The 21,205-nt window shown below is 36.5% G+C and overlaps 1 protein-coding gene across 1 annotated transcript in view; it reads right to left on the reverse strand.

The window, feature by feature from the left end:
• Positions 1-5,513: 5,513 nt before the first annotated feature.
• Positions 5,514-21,205, reverse strand: part of LOC125661713 (agrin-like) — a 117,122-nt gene continuing 101,430 nt past the window's right edge. The window contains 7 exon segments of the mRNA XM_056152898.1: positions 5,514-7,295; positions 10,972-11,075; positions 11,561-11,800; positions 13,638-13,719; positions 14,937-15,123; positions 16,739-16,852; positions 20,890-21,007. Coding sequence (XP_056008873.1) covers positions 7,138-7,295; positions 10,972-11,075; positions 11,561-11,800; positions 13,638-13,719; positions 14,937-15,123; positions 16,739-16,852; positions 20,890-21,007 — 1,003 coding nt within the window. The 3' untranslated portion in view covers positions 5,514-7,137.

Genomic DNA, 21,205 nt, shown 5'->3' on the forward strand with positions numbered 1-21,205 from the left:
TTTGATGTATATCTTAGACACTTTTAAGCCTATAATCATCAAAAGTTGTCAGTTGATGGATCATGGGGCCATGAACTGCGTCATGTGAAAAGTATGTCACCATGACCTACTTTCTGAATTTTATGGCTAATCATTTATGAATACATTTTAGGTTGTTATTTCAGATACCGAGAGGTTTAGAATCATGACAAACCTTGTAAGTTGATGCGTCTAGAGGCCTGGAAACATATCTATAAAAAAAGTAGGTCACAGTGACCTACTTTTTTAATTTTGCAGACATTCAAATTTCACATTTTCAATTTTAGATACATATTTTGGACACTATGAAAGCTAGGATCATCAAACTTTGTTAGTTGATGCATCTTGAGTCTTCATAGTTTGTTGACCAAAAAATAGGTCACCGTGACCTACTTTTGGAATTTGACGGCTATATTTTAATATTTCAGATACTATTTGACTTACAATTATTAAACTTCATCAGTTGATGCATGTTGAGTCTTCAGAGTTGTTGACTAAAAAGTAGGTCACTGTGACCTATTTTGGATTTTGACAGCTGTATTTGAATATTTCAGATACTATTTGACTTACCATCATCAAACTTTGTCAGTTGATGGGTCTTGAGTCTTCAGAGTGTGTCGACCAAAAAGTAGGTCACTGTGACCTACTTTTGGAATTTGACGTTTATATATGAATATTTCAGATACTATTTGAATTCAATTATCAAACTTTGTCAGTTGATGCATCTTGAGTCTTTGGAGTGTGTTGACCAAAAAGTAGGTCACTGTGGCCTTCCTTTGGAATTTGACGGCTATATTTGAATACTGTTTGACTTGTCAGTTGATGCATCTTGAGTCTTCAGTGTGTTGACGAAATGTAGGTCACTGTGACCTACTTTTGGACAGTTACATTTAAATTTTCAGGTATTGTTTGACTTAACATCATCAAACTTTGTAAATTGATGAATCTTGGTTAGTGAGAATTTTTGCCTGTTCTACAATGTATCAGAAGAGCGATTCTAGGCCCATGGGCCTCTTGTTTAAATGATACTTTTACATTTAGAATGACTGTTTTTATAATAATTCTTGTTGAACTCTTGATTAAACTGATGAGTTTAAAGCATTATATATAAAAAATTTACCACGAAATAATGTTGTTCAAATTCAAATTCATTTCAATTTTAACATAACAGTCAGGGGCAGATCCAGGAATTGCGATTAGGGGGGTAGCAACTTTATGAGGCAGGAGGTCTGGGTGTTGCCTTGAGGCCCCCAGTGGGTCCAGTGCAAAGCCCCTGGAAACTCCTGGACTATACAAATTTTATAGGGCTTGAAATATGTCTCCTATACATGAAAATAGGACCATTATCGAAAGCTGTCAGTGAAATCCAAATTATCCAAATTCTTAAAATATATAACATTTCACAACAAAAGGTTTCAACTTTTCATACAAAACCTAGGACTTGTTCACAATGAATTATGATATTGTTGGGAAGTGAAATGTGCATGATCCAATTATGGTGTGTGATTGTTTAAATGAACTATTGGTGACATTGAAATTCTGAAGTCTAACACCACTCCAGACACACAAAATCTACCTATATTATGTATTGCTTGCCTTCTTGAATCTTCCAATGTAAAAAATATATCACTTCTTAATTGTCATATCTGAACCTTCCCCCAAAAATATGTTTTTCTTTCAACTTTAATGTTCTAAACTTGACATGTATTTTGTAAAACACTTTTTGTAATCTATGTACAATTATTCTAGACTATATTTCCTATGAAGCTCAACTCCTTTGCAAATTATTGAAATTATATGACATACTCTGACACAAGACTAAATACTTTCTGCAGGCTTGCTTTCTGTCTATTTTCATTTATGAAGTTGATCTAAACCAATGCTTAAAGTTAGGGTTTGTAATTGCTCATCTACTGGTTTTCCAAAACACAGTATATGCTTAAAGATAATTCTTTTTTTAATAGGTACATATGTAGATGCTGTTTAATGGTTCAAGTTTCCCAGATAAAGAATTTACAGTTATTAATAAAGGTAAATATTGAACAGTAAATAGAGAACAAAATTAACCAATGTTCACCTCCATGCAAACCAGATGTCCGTTCACTCACCAATGAGACTATGGAAGTAGAATTTCCCAGTTCTGTTAACCTAGCAGATGACATAAGCTTCCATAGTCATGGTTCATTAGAATTTGCGTTTGGATCTGATACTTCTGTCTGTCGGACACAGGTCATTAAAGATAGATCACATACACTCTCCAATATTCCTAACATTTCATCCATGTGCTCTAGCCGAATCGGTTCCTTTCAAAGATCAACCAGAGCTATTAGTAGAAAATCGGAAATTCGCCCAAATTCTGTATTCAGGAGTGTGAGCTCAAAGTTCTTAATGGACAGTAACTATAATAAGTCAAGCTAAATCTACAGAATTTCTCCTGGTCTCCATGCAATCTAGCCAAACCAGTTCCTTGGGAAGATCTACCAGTGGGAAATCAGAATATCATCAAAATTCACCTAAATCTGATTCCTGTTCTGCAAACAAAAGCCCAAACCATGGCCTGAGAAATCCGGGCAGTGTAGAGACATCCCAGGAGGTAGAAAGTGTTGCTCACATAAAGGTTGAGTATGAAGATGACTTTGAGGAGGTTGAGTATGAAGATGACTTTGAGGAGGATGAAGAAGATGTGCAAAACTGTGGACAGGAATTGTCTTTAAAACCTGAAACTTCTGGATTGTCTGCCACCAAACAGAGGCAGAAGAACAAACTTGATGGTTTCAGGCCTGTGAAGCCAGACTGTGCTACAACAAAATCATCCCAGGTAAACATACCTGCACAACCTAAAGTGAGAAAGACTGAGAAAAAGATATCCCAGGTAAACATACCTGCACAACCTAAAGTGAGAAAGACTGAGAAAAAGATGTCCAAACAGTCGCTTCCCAAGAAGGAGAAGCAAAGAGAGGCAGAAAAAGTAACAAGGATGAAGGCCAGACTGGACAAGTTCACAGTCCCAGAACACAGAAACAATATAGACAAACTAAAGCTCACCAGCAATTTTAAGTGCAGTTCAAATGTGAACCAGCAACATCTTGAGAAGGTAAACTCGCAAAAGATTCATTCAACTACCAGAGCTCTATCAAACATCTCAAACGTACAGTCAAGAGCTGGTTTTAACAAAGAACAGGTGAAATCACCAAATGGTGTTGTTCTGCCAAGTATCGCTCTGAAGAAGAACGCTAAACAACTCTACGGGAGTCCTGGTGACACACCAGTACAAAAAAAAGGGAATCGTCTAAGAAAACCTGCAGTGCAAAAACTCTCGAGACACCCACCAATGATCAACGAGCACTTTCTACCAAAGCTTTCTTGTCCATCCATTCACCAGCAAGCTATGACAAAATCAAACAGTGGTGGTTTAGGAGGTACCACTCAAAATAATGACAGTCACAAACTCGACAGAATGAATGTTAAGCATCAGTCCATTAAAGTAAAAAATAGATTGCCAGTTCTGTGTTCACAACATAAATTGGACAATGAGTATGTGTAAAAGATTGGGCTCATTTGTTTATATTGTAAATCAATGCTTAGCCAATTTGTAAATCATGACTCACCAAAGGCACAACCCATTTGTATGTACAAATTATACTTGTAACTTGTGGCTTACCAAATGCATAGCCCATGTATATTAGTAAATCAGGGTTTACTGTCTGCATGGCCCATTTGTATAATTCAGTACATACAGTGAGTTACTGTGATTTACATTATAAATCATACAGTGGCATACTAAACAAACTGGCATTATCCATTTCTTGGTACAATGTTTTAATGGCCTGACTAAATGTGTATTTATTTTTTGGCATATCAAATGCATAGCCAATATGCATAATTTTCAAATGTGTATCTCATGTTCAAAAGTAAATAAAAAGCAAATTACAATGACTTTTGGCTTTACTGTTTTAAAAGCAGCTGCGGCCATCAAACACGGATGCAATATTGAAAACAGGATTGCTACAATTGTAGCCATGTCCTCCCACTGCCACAAAAAAAGTTGATAGCACAAAAACTCTTGTAAAATTTGTAGAATCGAAATTGTGGCAAAATATGATCAACTACATATGGTGACTAACAATGCTACACAATTTGAATAAAATCCGTTGAGCGGTTTCTGAAAAGTTGTGTCCAGTGTTCCTATAGTGTAGCAGGTAGAAATTCAACAAAGTCCCATAACTCCTGTAAAATTTGTCGAATGGAAATGGCAGTGCTATATGATCAACTACATGACTGTGGTGACTAACAATCCTACAGAATTTGAACAAAATCCATTGAGCGGTTTTGGAGGAGTTGTGTCCACAAAGTGTAGTGGGACAGACAGTCAGATCCGGTATTTCTATATCCACTTCCACGGGGGACAAAAAGTGATCCGGACTATACCGGGTAGGTGATTTATAGCTTGTGTATTGACTGGGGGAGTACATGTACATCATTACTTCTTGATACACATAATCGAAAGAAATTTCATGTGAATTTTGTTTGGAAAATACAGAGTTATCTACCCATTAAAATATAGAAATGTGCTGTTTAATGTCACACTACAAACCAAACTCAAGTGATCAACTTGAGGATTTGGGAACAAAAATACCGATATTAAACAAAATCTGTAGCCTTTCATCAGTAAATCACCTTCTATATTGATTCTCTACAAGCTGTTACTAGCAATAAATATCTCATTCATATAAGCCAAGATAATTTATACATATTATATATTGTAATTCCACTTTCTTGAATGATTTTCAACGTTTGCTGCCTACACTAGATATCTTAAATTTTTCTCTCGGCACCATCGACTTCAAGATAACGTGGTTTTACTGTATATTCCAAAAGTTTTCTATGAAACCCCCTTTATTTTTGCATTATTCACAAATATTTACCTGAAAATCAATGAAAAAGCATTTCCCCAGATTAAAATCCTTCCTAAGTTTCTTTTTATTGGTGCATTTCATGTATCAACATGATTGTTTGATCAAATAGAGAAAATCACATAAACAGTAAAATCCAGCCTACTTCATTTGATGCATCCAAAATCTTGGGTATCCTATGAACTTCATCTATAGCCTGCCTTGTCTGGACTTCTCAGTCATTCTCATTAAGACATGGCACAAAGTGTTCAAGGGTTTGTTTACAAGTAGTTTATTAATAATTTGATAAATCGGTCGAGAACACTTGTCAACTATTCCCAGCTACCACTTAAGATTTTGCCGAGGGTTTGAGATATTGCAGGTCAAATACCTAAAGAAAATGCAGTTGGGACTTCAAACTCACTTCAGCATAGCCATGGTATTCAAGATACCAATGTTAGAGATACTGAAGTTAAACTGTAAATGGGGTTCAGCGATACTAAAACATTTACAAATAGTTTTACAAATTAAGTTCTGTGACAAATTTTTTTGGGGGGTGTCCTCTGTCCTTTAGAGTGTGGGACTTGTATCACAACTTAAAACAACTGTTGGCACATTTATTGTAAACTCTCTCTATGATAAACAAGAAATCCTGCACACTGTAACAATGTCTACAATATAGCAATAAATGTCGAACAAAACATATGCAGCTCCTCTTTAACACATGCAGTAACAGTATCATTCTGAATCAAATTAAATACATGTATTTCCTGATTATTTACAGTAGAATATCATATACACATCTTACTCAAGTTGTTGGACATCAGAGGCACGTATAAAAAGAAATGGTTATAACAGTGTATATATACAATGCAATATCTCACACTTAACACTTACTGTGCACCACGAGTGCTCTTTATTTTAATATCAACATAATCAAAACCATATACTTCTTACAATCCTGTGTATGCATATGGTGTTCACTTTTATATTTCAAGGTTCATGTATATACACTTCACACACTCCAAGTATGTGTGTGTGGTGTTTGTATGTGTGTGTAGTGTTTGTATGTGTGCAGTGTATGTTTGTGTGCAGTATATGTGTTTGTGTAGTGTTTGTATACATGTATGTGCAGTGTTTGTGTGTGTGTGCAGTGTCTGTATGTGTGCGGTGTTTGTGTGTATGTGTAGTGTTTGTATGTGTGCGGTGTTTGTGTGTATGTGTAGTGTTTGTATGTGTGCGGTGTTTGTATGTGTGTGCAGTGTTTGTAAGTGTGCAGTGTTTGTATGTGTGCAGTGTTTGTATGTGTGTGCAGTGTTTGTATGTGTGCGGTGTTTGTGTGTATGTGCAGTGTTTGTGTGTATGTGCAGTGTTTGTATGTGTGTGCAGTGTTTGTATGTGTGCGGTGTATGTGCAGTGTTTGTATGTGTGTGCAGTGTTTATATGTGTGTGTAGTGTTTGTATGTGTTTGCGGTGTTTGTGTGTGTGTGGTTTTTGTGCATGAGCGGTGTTTGTGTGCATGTAGTGTTTGTGTACTCGGTGTGTGTGGTTTTTGTGCGTGAGCGGTGTTTGTGTGCATGTAGTGTTTGTGTACGCGGTGTGTGTGGTGTTTGTATGTGTGCGGTGTTTGTGTGCGCGCGGTGTTTGAACATACTGTATATATCTGTGTACATGTATGTGGGTGGTGTTTATGCACGTTTGTGGTGTTTGATTTGATTTATTTTCAAGATTCATGTATACACCTTATACCTTCCACACCACCTACTGAGTGTCGTGTTTTATACACTTCACAGAGATTTGTCATGAGGTATCGAGTGTCAGGTGAAACTCTTCACCAGCCTGATATCAGGTTATATACAGCTTGCAGACAGCTTATGTACGGCTTGTATACAATAGAAATACGCTTTATACAGCACAAGTCAGTTAAATTGTACTCCTGAAACACACTTTGTAATTCTTGGGGAATTCTATGTTCTTGAATAGATTATGCCAGCTTCCTTTGTATTTAATGATGCATAGACACTAACGGTAGCCTGAACACATCTGATGTCATTTATGGTAGAGCACAGTGTAGCAGGTTCTTAACTGTATCCGTTATACATCATGACAATGAATATCCACATTAAAATTTACGTCCTTTCATACAGTATATATATGATGTCCACCACATATTTCTAAGGAGGACTTAAAAAATGGATTTGAAGAGTAAACTGGTCCCCATATTCTGCTATGATGATCCACAGTATTTAATTAGACTGGTACTCTGTCCATTTCTGTTCTCCAACAAGTGTAAAGATCTGTAGTCGATCAGAATATCCTTCATGCAACCTATAAATCCTGTGTAATAGTCTTTTGGCAGACCCAGAGGGAGTTCCGTTTTACCACCTACAAAAGAAACGCATGTTATTTGTCCTTAAAGTAATGTTTGTAAAATATCAGACCCATGTAGAACATGGTCGCTTAGCCATTCTTAATCTTTATTGGCAATTATTTTCAGGCCTGCACATCTTCCAAACCCATATAATTGCTCTGTAAAATAAGATGGTCCTCACTTGAAAACTGTGGAAGGAAAAATAAAAGACAAATCATGTACTCTCTATGCAATAATTCCTCAAAACTGTTCAATAACCTGTAATTTTCTCAAATATTTTTGAAAATCCAAATCCTTGCCACATGCACACCATCGATACCCATGTAAATTTCTGTAAAACAAGGTTCTCACTTGAAAACTGGGGAAGGAGTTCACGGAACAAATCATGTACTCTTTATGTAATATTTCCTCAAAATGGAGTAAGTTCAACAACCTGTATTTTTCTCAAAAATTGAAGAAAATCAAAATCCTTGCCACATGCACATCTTCAATACCAATACAAATACTCTGTAAAAGAAGATGGTCCTCACTTGAAAATTGTGGGAGGAGTTCACCAGAAAAATTATGTAACCTCAATAAAACAATTTTCAAATAAAGGGGCACAACTCCTGCAAGAGGTCAAAATGGATCAAAATTGCTACATGATCAAGAATGATCAACATAGAAGCTACATAGCAAGTTTCAGCTTGATATGTGACAGAAATGAAATTAGAAACAGAAAACCCTGAATGGACGGATGCACGTACAGACATCGCTGTACCATAATACATCCTGTCTAAAGACGGGCGTATAAAAATGAAAGTAACGCGATGACAAGCAGACAAATTTTGCTCAGAAATGCTCAATTGGGCCTAAGGTTAAAATTTAAAGCCACATCTACCTCTATATAACAATGAAATATGAGAGTGAAACATGTTGCCCCTGAACATGCCCATGTTCTACTGTGGCCAGTCAACCTGTGACCTTGTCCTTCTACTCTAAAAAAAAAATCAGTATATGCACCCAGGGGTGCATGAGCTGAGTTGCATGGGATACATTGTAAAGCCAGGAATGACGTGGTATATTTATAATTGTGAAGAACTAATTTCAGTTTTAAAACTTTTCGAGTTACTGTCCAGAAACCATATTTGTCTGAAGTTTTCAATCTATATTCGGTCACTGTGACCTTGACCTTTGTTCTCCAAAATCAATAGGGGCCTTGCTTTGCTGGTATCCAACAATATATCCAAGTTTCATTTGATTCAAATTAAAAATTTTCGAGTTATCCTCCGGAAACCAAAATCCTTTTGGAATTTTAAATCTATTTTCGGTCACTGTGACCTTGACCTTTGACCCATTTTCTCCAAAATCAATAGGGGTCTTCCTTACCTGGTACATAACAATATCTTTAAGTATCATTTGATTCGGATTTAAACTTTCTGAGTTATCATCCGGAAACCAAATATTTCTGAAATTTTCATTTTATATTCAGTCACTGTGACCTTGACCTTTGTTCTCCAAAATCAATAGGGGTCTTCCTTACCTGTTACCTAACAATATATCAAAGTTTCATTTGATTTGGATTTAAACTTTCGGAGTTATCATCCGGAAACCAAATTTTCCTGAAATTTTCATTCTATTTTCGGTCACTGTGACCTTGACCTTTGATAATTTTTCTTCAAAATCAATAGGGGTCTTCCTTACCTGGTACCCAACAATATATCAAAGTTTCATTTGATTAGATTGTAAACTTTTCGAGTTATCATCCGGAAACCAATTGTTGACGCCCAACCGCCCGCCCGCCAGCATCACCAAACCAATAGCCGAGTTCAACTTCGTTGCAACTCAGCTAATAATGTATCTGTTCTTATCTTAGCGTATTTAAGATTTGTCACAGTTAGTGCTGATGCACATTTTGGCATAATCATGATTTAGAGCATTTTCTATGTATAGGAATGGATGAACAGAGATTTTAATATCTAGCACAACTAATAATTAGCACTCTTCCTTCACTGCATCGCTGTAAAATGGCTGACATATTGCTAAAACGGCATAAAACCTCTATCAATCAATCAATCCTTCACCGCCAAAATTTGGATCCCGCTGAAATAATTGTCCACATACAGTAAGTCCCCACACTTTGCTTCACTTAAAGATCATGACCAAGATTATAGGTGTGGACAGGCACACAAACAGATGGACAACTCCATTTCCAGAAGATAAAGTATGCTAGTAAGAAAGGGCCAACTTCTGGTATGGAAACATTCCACATGGTTATTGTGGAGAACTAGTGACCATCAATGCATAAGCCTGCCACTAGTGTTGCAAAAACCTACCAAAATTACAATCGATTACAAAAACCTACCAAAATTACAATTGATTACAAAAACCTACCAAAATTACAATCAATTATGGAATTGAATCGGTAACATACAATTGATTGAATAATCGATAGTTTGAACTTCCATTTACAGTTGCATTAAGTACAGGTACACGATATAATAGCCAAGCCATTCTGATTAAATTATATCCTAAAGAATAGATAAGAATTTTAACAGAGGCACATGGGCCACATCGCTCACGTGAGTCACCTAGGCTGGCATATTTAAAGATTGTCCCTAATATATATTCGTATGTGAAACTTTGATCCCCTATTGTGGCCCCAACCTACCCCCAGGGGCCATCATTTTTACCAACTTGAATCTGCATTATGGCAGGAATAAGCTTTCATGTAAATGTAAACTTCTTTGGCCCAATTAATGGTTCTCGAGAAGAAGATTTTTTAAAGATTTTCTATCTATATTTGTATGTAAAACTTTGATCCCCTATTGTGGCCCCATCCTACTCCCAGGGGACATGATCTTTACAAACTTGAATCTGCACAATGTTGGGAAGCTTTCATGTAAATTTCTACTTTCCTGGCTCTGTGGTTCTTGAGAAGATCTTTAAAGATATTCCCTATAAATTTGTATGTAAAAACTTTGATCCCCTATTATGGCCCCATCCTACCCCAGGGGCCATGGTTTTTACAAACTTGAATCTGCACTATTCAGGAAGCCTTCATCTAAATTTCAGCTTTTCTAGCCCTGTGGTTCTTGAGAAGATTTTTAAATGACCCCACCCTATTTTTGCATTTTTGTGATTATCTCCCCTTTGAAGGGGAAATGGCCTTTTATTGGAACAAACTTAAAAGCCCTTCACCCAGGGATGCTTTTTGCCAAGTTTGGTTGAAATTGGCCAAGTGGTTCTGGAGAAGAAGTTGAAAAAGTAAAAAGTTTACAGACAGATGGACAGATGACGGACAACAGGCAATCAGAAAAGCTCACTTGAGCTTTCAGCTCAGGTGAGCTAAAAATATCTTTACTGTTATGTTTTATAAATTCATTGAGTCAATCAAGTTTGGACAATACAGAATTATACACAATAGTCAACTCCCGATAAATTTTTGTCAACACTAATTGATTCACTCATTCCAATACTGATCCATTTTCATTTATCTTTTGAGTGAATGTTAGAGTAAAGTCCATTGGTATACTAAAACTTATATGGGTTCCAATAACTAAATTATTTCCGAAATAGTCAGCGACAATCGATGTCAAAAATTTATAATCGATTGTCGCTGTGTGCAGTCTTCAGCAAGGATTTTTCGATAGTTGGTGACTATCGTAACAACACTACCTGCCACTCATATTATACTTATACAGAACCCACCAATCCATAGCCTGCCATTGGTGTCCAGTTGATCTGCACCCACAGTGGATTGATCCACCACTGCATTTTCTCCATCCACCTGTAAACTTCCAACTCTTTCATTCCTGTAAGAAAAAAAAATTTACCTTTAAAAAATCAAACAATGAATATTACCAACTCAAGAACAAGAAATACAAGGTCGTCACTGCTACAGAAATTATCCCTCTTTAGCATCATCCCATCCACCACCAACACTTCCCAGAAAAATAAATGCAAAAACCTATATATCCATATAGCAAGGATCCTCATTAAAATCGCAATCAAAGAAATTGGGCAAACAAATTTGTAAAGATTAAAATGTCTTTAGGCTAATCTGCTGTATGACTTATATACAAACATGGTGAGCAAATCATAAACATTGAGAACAGTCTTGGGGGGGGGGGGGGGCTATAAAATGCTCTGAGTGGAAAAACTGACATGAGAAGCTTGTTACATCAAACCATCAGCAGAAAGTGATCTGGTCAGGTAAACAGATAGACAGACTGATCACTAAACGCAGTTATTCCTGCTATACAGTATTTTCTTACAGGCTTTTAAAACTCCAGCATACCTTACAGCAATTACATGATGCCACCTTCCATCATCCACCGCGACAGAAGAGCGGATAATGTGAAGATCCTCTTCCGTCTGTTTGCCCAGATTATAGCTCAGCTCCACCTTTCCACCAACCACTGCTAGAGCCAAGTAGTCCCCAAGAATATTACTCCTTCCATTCTGGAACAAGATGAGGCCCCCACTGGTTCTTGTCTGGATCCAGATACTGTATCTGTTTACTCGCTGTGCGGTCTGCCTGTAACACATTAATATTTTCCAAGGATAAATTATTTTTCTTTCTCTACAGCTCGTGATTTATAACTTTTAAAGTGAGGGATACAAATTTCGAGACTGATAAAACTCTTTGCTCCGAGTTTGCTGACCTGACCAGAGCAAAGAGGCTGATGTGCCACATCACTCAATCACTCACCTGAATTGAATTTATTCATTCCCTAATGGGGGGGGGTTGTCATGGAAACTTGAACATGCTGATTTGACACAACATAAGGCAAAGTCATATGATATTCTTAAATAATTTTCCTATTGATTGTTGAGCAAAACTTCAAACCCCTCTACCTTGACCCTGCCCAAACCCCAAAAGTTGTATTGTATTCATCATGATTGCATGTTTATCTGATACACTGTACCCTTGTGGTTCTTTAGAACATATACAGAACGTTTTTAGATGTATTCCTAGGTAAACATGGATACCCTTACTGCGGGCACAACCTGACCTCAAGGGTCAGAACACACTGTTAAACTTTGATATCTCAACACTGATATCTCGAATACCATGGATATGTCGAAGTGACTTAAACCACTTATTCTTTAAGATTTTACCCTTGATTTAAGAAATGAAACTTGTAATTCTTTTTTTTTGATGCATTGTATCAAACAAAATACTGGACGGAAAACTTCATCAATGCGCGTAGCATTTAATTATGTTTTTAGAATAGAAAAACAAATAGTTTCTCCCTTTAAAAATCTTGAATTAACGTTTTTGAAATGGCGCGTAGAAATGCATATACCTAACAATGAAAACAACAACAAAACTGGCTGTGTGTTCAGGTCAAGTACAGTTAAGTGCCGTGCAGAATTAAATGGATTATATGCCAAATTAAAGGTGCAATGGTTAAAAGTTGAATTAGATATAAAGGAAAAGAACAAGTGGTGACTGGATTTATGCTGCATTGCGTTTGAGGAGACATTGAACATCGACTGTGTCGTAGGAACGGTGGAATGTGACTCGGCTCCACTTCAACATCTAATTTGCCCTCATTGACTGAGCCCCATATAACGCGCAGTTCAATTTCAATAATATCTCCCAGATCAAAAGTCGCTGCTTGCTCTGTCATGTTATTGAACTTGTAAAGCAGACGATACATACCGGGAATTTGTGTAATCTGTCTACTTCTACCAGTCTTACGTCATCAAGTTGACTATTTTGCCATTTCATCACAAGGCCTATGTGTGGTGTTTCTTTAAATCAATTTGTATTTTATTCATATTTTTGGTTGCATTTATTATTGGTAGCAATGAAAAAAAAAAATAAAACGATATGTTTCGTTTACAATGCTTGTGTGAAAATTCCCGTTCGATAGTGCTATAATTAGAACAGGGAAGATGCATTCCATAGAAAAGTAGTCAAGTGTGCCTAATGCAGATGAACTCCGAACAAAATATTTTGACTAAGAAATCAAACGAATTTTTCATCCGATCAGCATCGTTGTTAAATCATCACTTTCAAAATTATTAAATGATATCTTGAATTCTCAGAGATCTTGTTTTTTCTCGGTCCCACCGATTTCAAGATAACGAGGTTTGACTGTATTTAATTCTTTGTTATATAAGGAAGCCTTCACACAAGTTTTGACTTTCTCTCAACATCTCTAAAATGTCCCGTCCTAATCTACCCTCGTCTTCATCATATCCCCTTTGAAAGGGACGTAACCCTTTAGTTGAACAAACTTTGACATTGTGTCATGTTTATAGATAGACAGACTTTAATCAGAAAAGCCCATCTGAGCTGAAAAGAATATGAAATATCAATTAAATTCGAGTTTGTAGACTATATGAAATGTTGACAGTCTTACTGTATAGTGATTTCATTTGGGTATTGTAAGAAAGTGCTGCCATCAAATGCCACTGGCAAGTCCTTGTTCTTAGGATCTGCCACTGAAAAAAAATCATAAAAATAATTAAGATTTATTTTCTCTACACCATACAATCAAGACTTATTTTCCCTACACCATACAATTAACTGCACATTACTGTGTCTAATATAAGTATACTAGTTTGGTCACCTGAATATACATATTTTGCTAATTCAGATATCAGGAAGTTAATTTATAATGTCATGTGAAGTTTTAAGCCCCCTTTTCATTTTTGCTCACTTATCAGTCATCCTAAAAGGGCAAAGAACAAGGTACGATTGTATACATGAAAAGGTACAAAAAATTTCTCTTTATAAAATGTGTTTGGAATTAACCTATAATCAGTGTTTTAAGAAAGTGAAATATATGCCAGGTATATTATGTCAACAAAATCAGAATGATATTCCTAATTGGATAGCATTATGACATCACGAATAAGACATTTCCCGCCTGAAAACTGTCAAATGTCATACAGATTATTGCCCAGGAAAAGATGTGCGCATCGAGCAAAATGAAAATGATATACATTATGTATTATTTTAAGATTAAAAACAGACTTCAATATGAATTTGCTCGACGCATGCACTGTATGTTTTCTGAAAGGAAAACCACCTGAATTTGTGGATATTTTCATTGAAAATGGCATTTTTGCTTCTAGCTCTCGTCATATGACACAAATCATTTTGCTGATCAAACTGAGCAGATTTTGGGTTTGCTAATCTATTCCTAGTAATATTTGAATGCCAGGGTTTGAGTACCAAGTGAAATCATCGATATTTTGGGCCAATTGATTTTAGAAACTGTACCTACTTCTTTATAACCAAGCGAATAAAAATTCATATATTGATTTGAATCAGGAAAAATGGCTCTGTGCTTTGCAAACCCGTAAGAGATCATTTTCTATGGGTGAAAATAACATGGCGCAATATGAATCATGAAAGAATTACATTGTTTCTGAATTCTAGTATTATTTGTTAGAAACTTTTGTGTGAAATTGTCCTCCGGTCTGCAACCTACTTTAGAAAGAGAAGGGAGATCAACTGAGGATATAGTACAGAGTAGCTGCATGTGTATACCCATTGTAATTGCTATACATCTCTTCTAGCTTGCATTTTTCTGTCATCAACTGACCATGTTTACTGTAAGAATGCCATTAACAAACTTTTGCAGACAACTTGTTCCTTGCTCCTTTCCCCAGATCTTTCACCAATGTAAACTTCTTGTTTTGGTCTCACTTACTTTTCTCACAACGAGCCCCAATGTACTTGGTAGGACATTTACAATCAGCCTCGTCTAATCGGGGGACACACACCCCCCAGTTCAGACAGGGATTGATGTTACAGGGGGGCCCCTCGTACTCTTTTACGTTGATGGAGGCAGCAGCAGCGTGAATCAGGTTGTCGTACTGGTGTCCATTGATGTAAATCTGTCAAACAACCACAGTCACTTAGTTACAAACTTTCTCACAAATAACCAGATTGTTACATTGCTTTTATCTATTCACTTTTATTTTTTTTTTATATAAAAGTAATAAATAAGCGTGCAGATATTTGTATCCCTATAGAATTTTTAATTTTAATGATAAATTTTAACTTATATTCCACCATTATAACCCAATATTCCTGAAATAGGTCTATAAATTGATGATTAAATTTATCTTATTTCACAATTAACCCAATATTCCTGAAATAGGTCTATAAATTGATAATTAAGTTTAATATCTTATTTCACAATTAACCCAATATTCCTGAAATAGGTCTATAAATTGATAATAAGTTTATCTTATCTCGCAATGAACCCAATATTCCTGATATAGGTCTATGAATTGATAATTAAGTTTATCTTATTTCACAATTAACCCAATATTCCTGAAATAGGTCTATAAATTGATAATAAGTTTATCTTATCTCGCAATGAACCCAATATTCCTGATATAGGTCTATGAATTGATAATTAAGTTTATCTTATTTCACAATTAACCCAATATTCCTGAAATAGGTCTATAAATTGATAATAAGTTTATCTTATCTCGCAATGAACCCAATATTCCTGATATAGGTCTATAAATTGACCATCACATTATCAATATAATGACACCTGTCCCCTACCCGTTGTATTAACTCTGGTTAAGTTGTCTATAAATTGACCATCACATTATCAATATGACACCTGTCTCCTACCCGTTGACTGTCACATTATCAATATGACACCTGTCTCCTACCCGTTGACTGTCACATTATCAATATGACACGTGTCCCCTTCCCGTTGACTGTCACATTATCAATATGACACCTGTCTCCTACCCGTTGACTGTCACATTATCAATATGACACCTGTCTCCTACCCGTTGACTGTCACATTATCAATATGACACCTGTCTCCTACCCGTTGACTGTCACATTATCAATATGACACCTGTCTCCTACCCGTTGACTGTCACATTATCAATATGACACCTGTCTCCTACCCGTTGACTGTCACATTATCAATATGACACCTGTCCCCTACCCGTTGACTGTCACATTATCAATATGACACCTGTCTCCTACCCGTTGACTGTCACATTATCAATATGACACCTGTCTCCTACCCGTTGACTGTCACATTATCAATATGACACCTGTCTCCTACCCGTTGACTGTCACATTATCAATATGACACCTGTCCCCTACCCGTTGACTGTCACATTATCAATATGACACCTGTCTCCTACCCGTTGACTGTCACATTATCAATATGACACCTGTCCCCTACCCGTTGACTGTCACATTATCAATATGACACCTGTCTCCTACCCGTTGACTGTCACATTATCAATATGACACCTGTCTCCTACCCGTTGACTGTCACATTATCAATATGACACCTGTCTCCTACCCGTTGACTGTCACATTATCAATATGACACCTGTCCCCTACCCGTTGACTGTCACATGATCAATATGACACCTGTCTCCTACCCGCTGACTGTCACATTATCAATATGACACCTGTCCCCTACCCGTTGACTGTCACATTATCAATATGACACCTGTCTCCTACCCGTTGTATAACTCCCGTTAAGTTGGTTACAATCTGTGAATCGCTGGGAACTGTGGTGTTGAACCCTCCAATATGTAACATACTGCTGGATAAATTCAGCTCTGTCAAGATTCCCTGGCGGAAAAGAGTAAAAATAGCATATTAGACTGATCTGAAGACATTCATGTGAATTATTATATAGATCTTGTAACATAAACAAGAGGCCAATGGCTCACATCTCTCACCTGAGCACCATTTGGTCTGAAGTGAAAAAATGTCAGTCGAGGCTCTTAATTCATAATATATCACCTGCAGTTAACAACTGACTGAACCCATTGTGGCTCTGCCCTAAAAATCATGGCATATACAAATCTGAAACTACACTATATGAAGATGTATATTAATTTGTCTATAACCTTGTGGTTCTCAAGAAAGAGATTTTTAAATATTGATCCTACATGTACTTATAACCAAACATAAACTTTGAACCCCTACTGTGACCCTATTCTGGCCTCAGGAGTCATTGGCATAACAAACTAAATGATACTGCTTGTAAATAAAGGCATTTTTTACCCTTGTAGTTCTTGTGAAAAATATTTTCCTACATGCAACAAATGCTAAAGGTTGAACCTCTATTTTGGTCTCATCCTAACCCTGGGGTCATGGCATGAACAAACCTGAAAACACACAATGTGAGCATGCTGCCATATAATGCTTTGTCAATTTGTACCCCTGCAGTTTTAAAGTAAAAGTTTTTTTGAATCTATAACCAATTTTAAACTTTGAACACTGATGTGGCTCCGCACTGACCCTTAATGGGGTTACGACATCAACAAACCTAATAAAATACTATATGGGAATGCTAGTTTGTTCAAGCTTTAATAATCTAAAATATTCAAATTTAAGATTTTCATAAATTTTGAATATTTGCAACCAATGTCAAACTTTGAACCCCTATTGTGGACCCTGTAAGGATCATGGTATGAACCCCTTTTGTGGACCCTGTAAGGATCATCATGTATGAACCCCTATTGTGGACCCTGTAAGGATCATCATGTATGAACCCCTATTGTGGACCCTGTAAGGATCATGGTATGAACATGAAACCACAATACATGAGGATGCCTGCATATTAATTTGACTATCTTTGACTACCCTTGTGAATCTTGAGAAGATTTTCTATATATAACCAATGTTAAACTTTGAACCTTTTATATCATGGCTCTGGAAGTTTTGGAATGAACAAACTTTTCAGTAAATAAGAATTTCTTACAAGTTTTGGCTTTTCTGGTTTCTTGGTTCCTTTGAATTTTTTTTTTTTAAACACCCATCTTATTTTTACTATTTTTTAATTATCTTTCCTTGGAAAGGGGCATGGCCCTTCATTTGAATAAACTTGAATCCCCTTTACCTAAACCCCAAGAATGCTTTGCGGTAACTTTGATTGAAATTAGCTCAGTGGTTCTGGAGAAGAAGTAAAAAATGTGAAACGGTGACAGATGTCAGACAACAAATTTTGATCAGTAAAACTAACATGAGCATTAGGACTCGGGCAACCTTAAAACTACCTGCAGGTTTTACTCTTTAACTTGGGTAATTCAATTCTCAATTCAAACTTTCATGATGCTGTCTGTGATTGTAATATCTCAGTTAATTTATGAAAATCTTGTGTATAAATATGGCAGTTGTTACGAATTTGACAGATCTAGTTGTTGTTTATCAGAAGACACTACAGTGTACCTGATCCTTTGTCAATATGATCTACATGTAGTTGTATACTTGAAGGATATCAATTTTCCAAATTACAACAACCTTGTGGCAATTCAGTTGTTCATTTGAGGGATACCAACATTTAGTGTGACAACACTGTAATCTACATGTAGATGTTGATTTGAGGGATACCGACATTTAGTATGACAACACTGTAACCTATAGATGTAGATGTTGATTTGAGGGATACCAACATTTAGTGTGACAACACTGTAATCTACATGTAGATGTTGATTTGAGGGATACCAACATTTAGTATGACAACATTGTAATCTACATGTAGATGTTGATTTGAGGGATACCAACACTGTAATCTATATGTAGTTGTTCATTTGAGGGATACCAACATTTAGTGTGACAACATTGTAATCTACATGTAGTTGTTGATTTGAAGAAGGGCATTATTACTGATCTGGTACCATATTCTGCTGTCATTGCCTACATTTATAAGAGACATCTATCCATGTCCCCACATTAATGTAGTACACCATACATTTACCTTCAGACATTCCAGTGTAAATCCAGTTATTACCAGTGACTTTTTGGGGGGTAAAATCCAGTTGGTGTTTATCTATAATGTTTACATCCAGTTCTTAATCTGATATGAGATATTCCTGTGTAAATCCAATTGTCTTTTTAACCCAAGGCATGCCTTGTCTATATATACTGTGTACATTTACCTGAGACAGTGTGCAGATTTACCTGAGACAGTGTGTAGATTTACCTGAGACATTCCTATATCATATACCTAGTAGTGTATCAGCCCTGATACACCTATCTTGGCTAGGGTGAGACAGCTGCAAGGAGGTAGGGCTGTCTCGCCCTAAGGGCCGAGATATCTCTGTCTCGGCCCGTTGTCAAGGGGCTGTCTCGCCCTCAAATTTCAAATTGCTATTTCTTCTTTAATCTTTTGAAATCTAACATAACTACATGAAAAAATGATATTAAACTCATTTTTCCCCCCAAATATTATACTTTCTTCCACGACAAAATTTAATTTAAGCAGAAAAATTAAATAAAAATGTTTTCAAAAACAGCGCTAAATTGTAGCGAGTATCTAAGCAAAGGGGGGTAACCCAAGTAACAATTGTTTATTTAGAACAATAACACGTTTAAGTTCATTTAAAAACAATCAACGTTCTAGGCGATAGAAAACAGTAGGATAATTATGGATTGTGATACTGAAGCATTTTCAGAAATTCCCGGTCCTAATGGAGATCAAAATGTTAATTTACGGCAATTTTGATGTGGAAAACTGCTTTAGTCTAAAACGATTTCTGAAATCCAAAATCCCGAGGACTTGGCAATAAAATGAGAAAAGCAGAACCAATATTTTCCGACGTATTCAACGACTTATAGTTGCTAAACAGATGGGAAACGGTAAAAAAAACTTACTTTGAACAGTATAAAGTACATTCCCTAAGCAAAGAAATGGAAGCATCATATTTGTAAACATTCCAGTTCATACGATGACGCCACGTAAACAAAGTTCCACAACTCTTACAAATTATATGAAATAATGAAAACGGGCGAGTTTGGTAAATCCGAATAAATAAATAAAAATAATTCACTTATTTCCAATCTTAGTACTAATTAGCAAGCCCCTAGGAGCTATACATGTACATGAACAACACAGAGATAGATGTGACGAGTTTCTCAGTAAATTGAAACGTCCAGATTCTAGACCAAGGGAATGCAATGTCCATAATTAATCATCTAATTATTGTGACCAGCAATGGAATAAAGCTACAAAACCCAGACTTTAGCATGTTTCACAATGCCAACAGTTCTGGAAACGTAACCTTTAAAGTAAATTCACTGAAGGAATGAAATAGTCAAATATCGTTGCCATTTGTACAGTATACTATGTATTTATGTTTGGGTCAACACCCCCCTCCCCCCAACATTTAAATTTTTTTTTATCAACTTGTTGTGTTTTAGGTATATGATATAAACAATATCACACTCTAATGTTGATCTCGGACCTGGGATTGCCCCTCGAGTGATCTTGGCCCTCGCCCTACGGGCTCGGGCCGAGATCAACTCTCGGGGCCAATCCCAGGTCCGAGATCAACATTAGAGTGTGATATTCTATATGTGTAGATTTACCTGAGACAGTGTGTAGATTTACCTGAGACAGAGCTTGTCCATATATACTGTGTACATTTACCTTAGACAGTGTGTAGATTTACCCGAGACAGTGTGTTCATTTACCTGAGACATTCCTGTGTACATTTACCTGAGACAGTGTGTAGATTTACCTGAGCCACTCCTGTGTAGATTTACCTGAGACAGTGTGTAGATTTACCTGAGACACTTCTGTGTAGATTTACCTGAGACAGTGTGTAGATTTACCTGAGACACTTCTGTGTAGATTTACCTGAGACAGTGTGTAGATTTACCTGAGACATTCCTGTGTAGATCCGGTTGTTGTTGTTGTCTATCTGTAGAGTGCCAGTTCTGTCAATTTTCTGTATCAGCACGTCATGCCACTTATTCAGTTCTATTTCCTCTTCACTCCTACAACAAGATGTACAAGACACTGTAAATTTACAACAAGATGTACGTGACACAACGTACACCCACTGGAGCCATTACATTGCTTTTGTGACAAACTGTACACCCACTGGTGCCATTACATTGCTTTTGTGACAAACTGTATACCCACTGGAGCCATTACATTGCTTTTGTGATACACTGTACAACTATTGGGACCAT

This window comes from Ostrea edulis, chromosome 1 (genome assembly GCF_947568905.1).
Source record: "Ostrea edulis chromosome 1, xbOstEdul1.1, whole genome shotgun sequence".
In the NCBI taxonomy this organism is placed as follows: domain Eukaryota; kingdom Metazoa; phylum Mollusca; class Bivalvia; order Ostreida; family Ostreidae; genus Ostrea; species Ostrea edulis.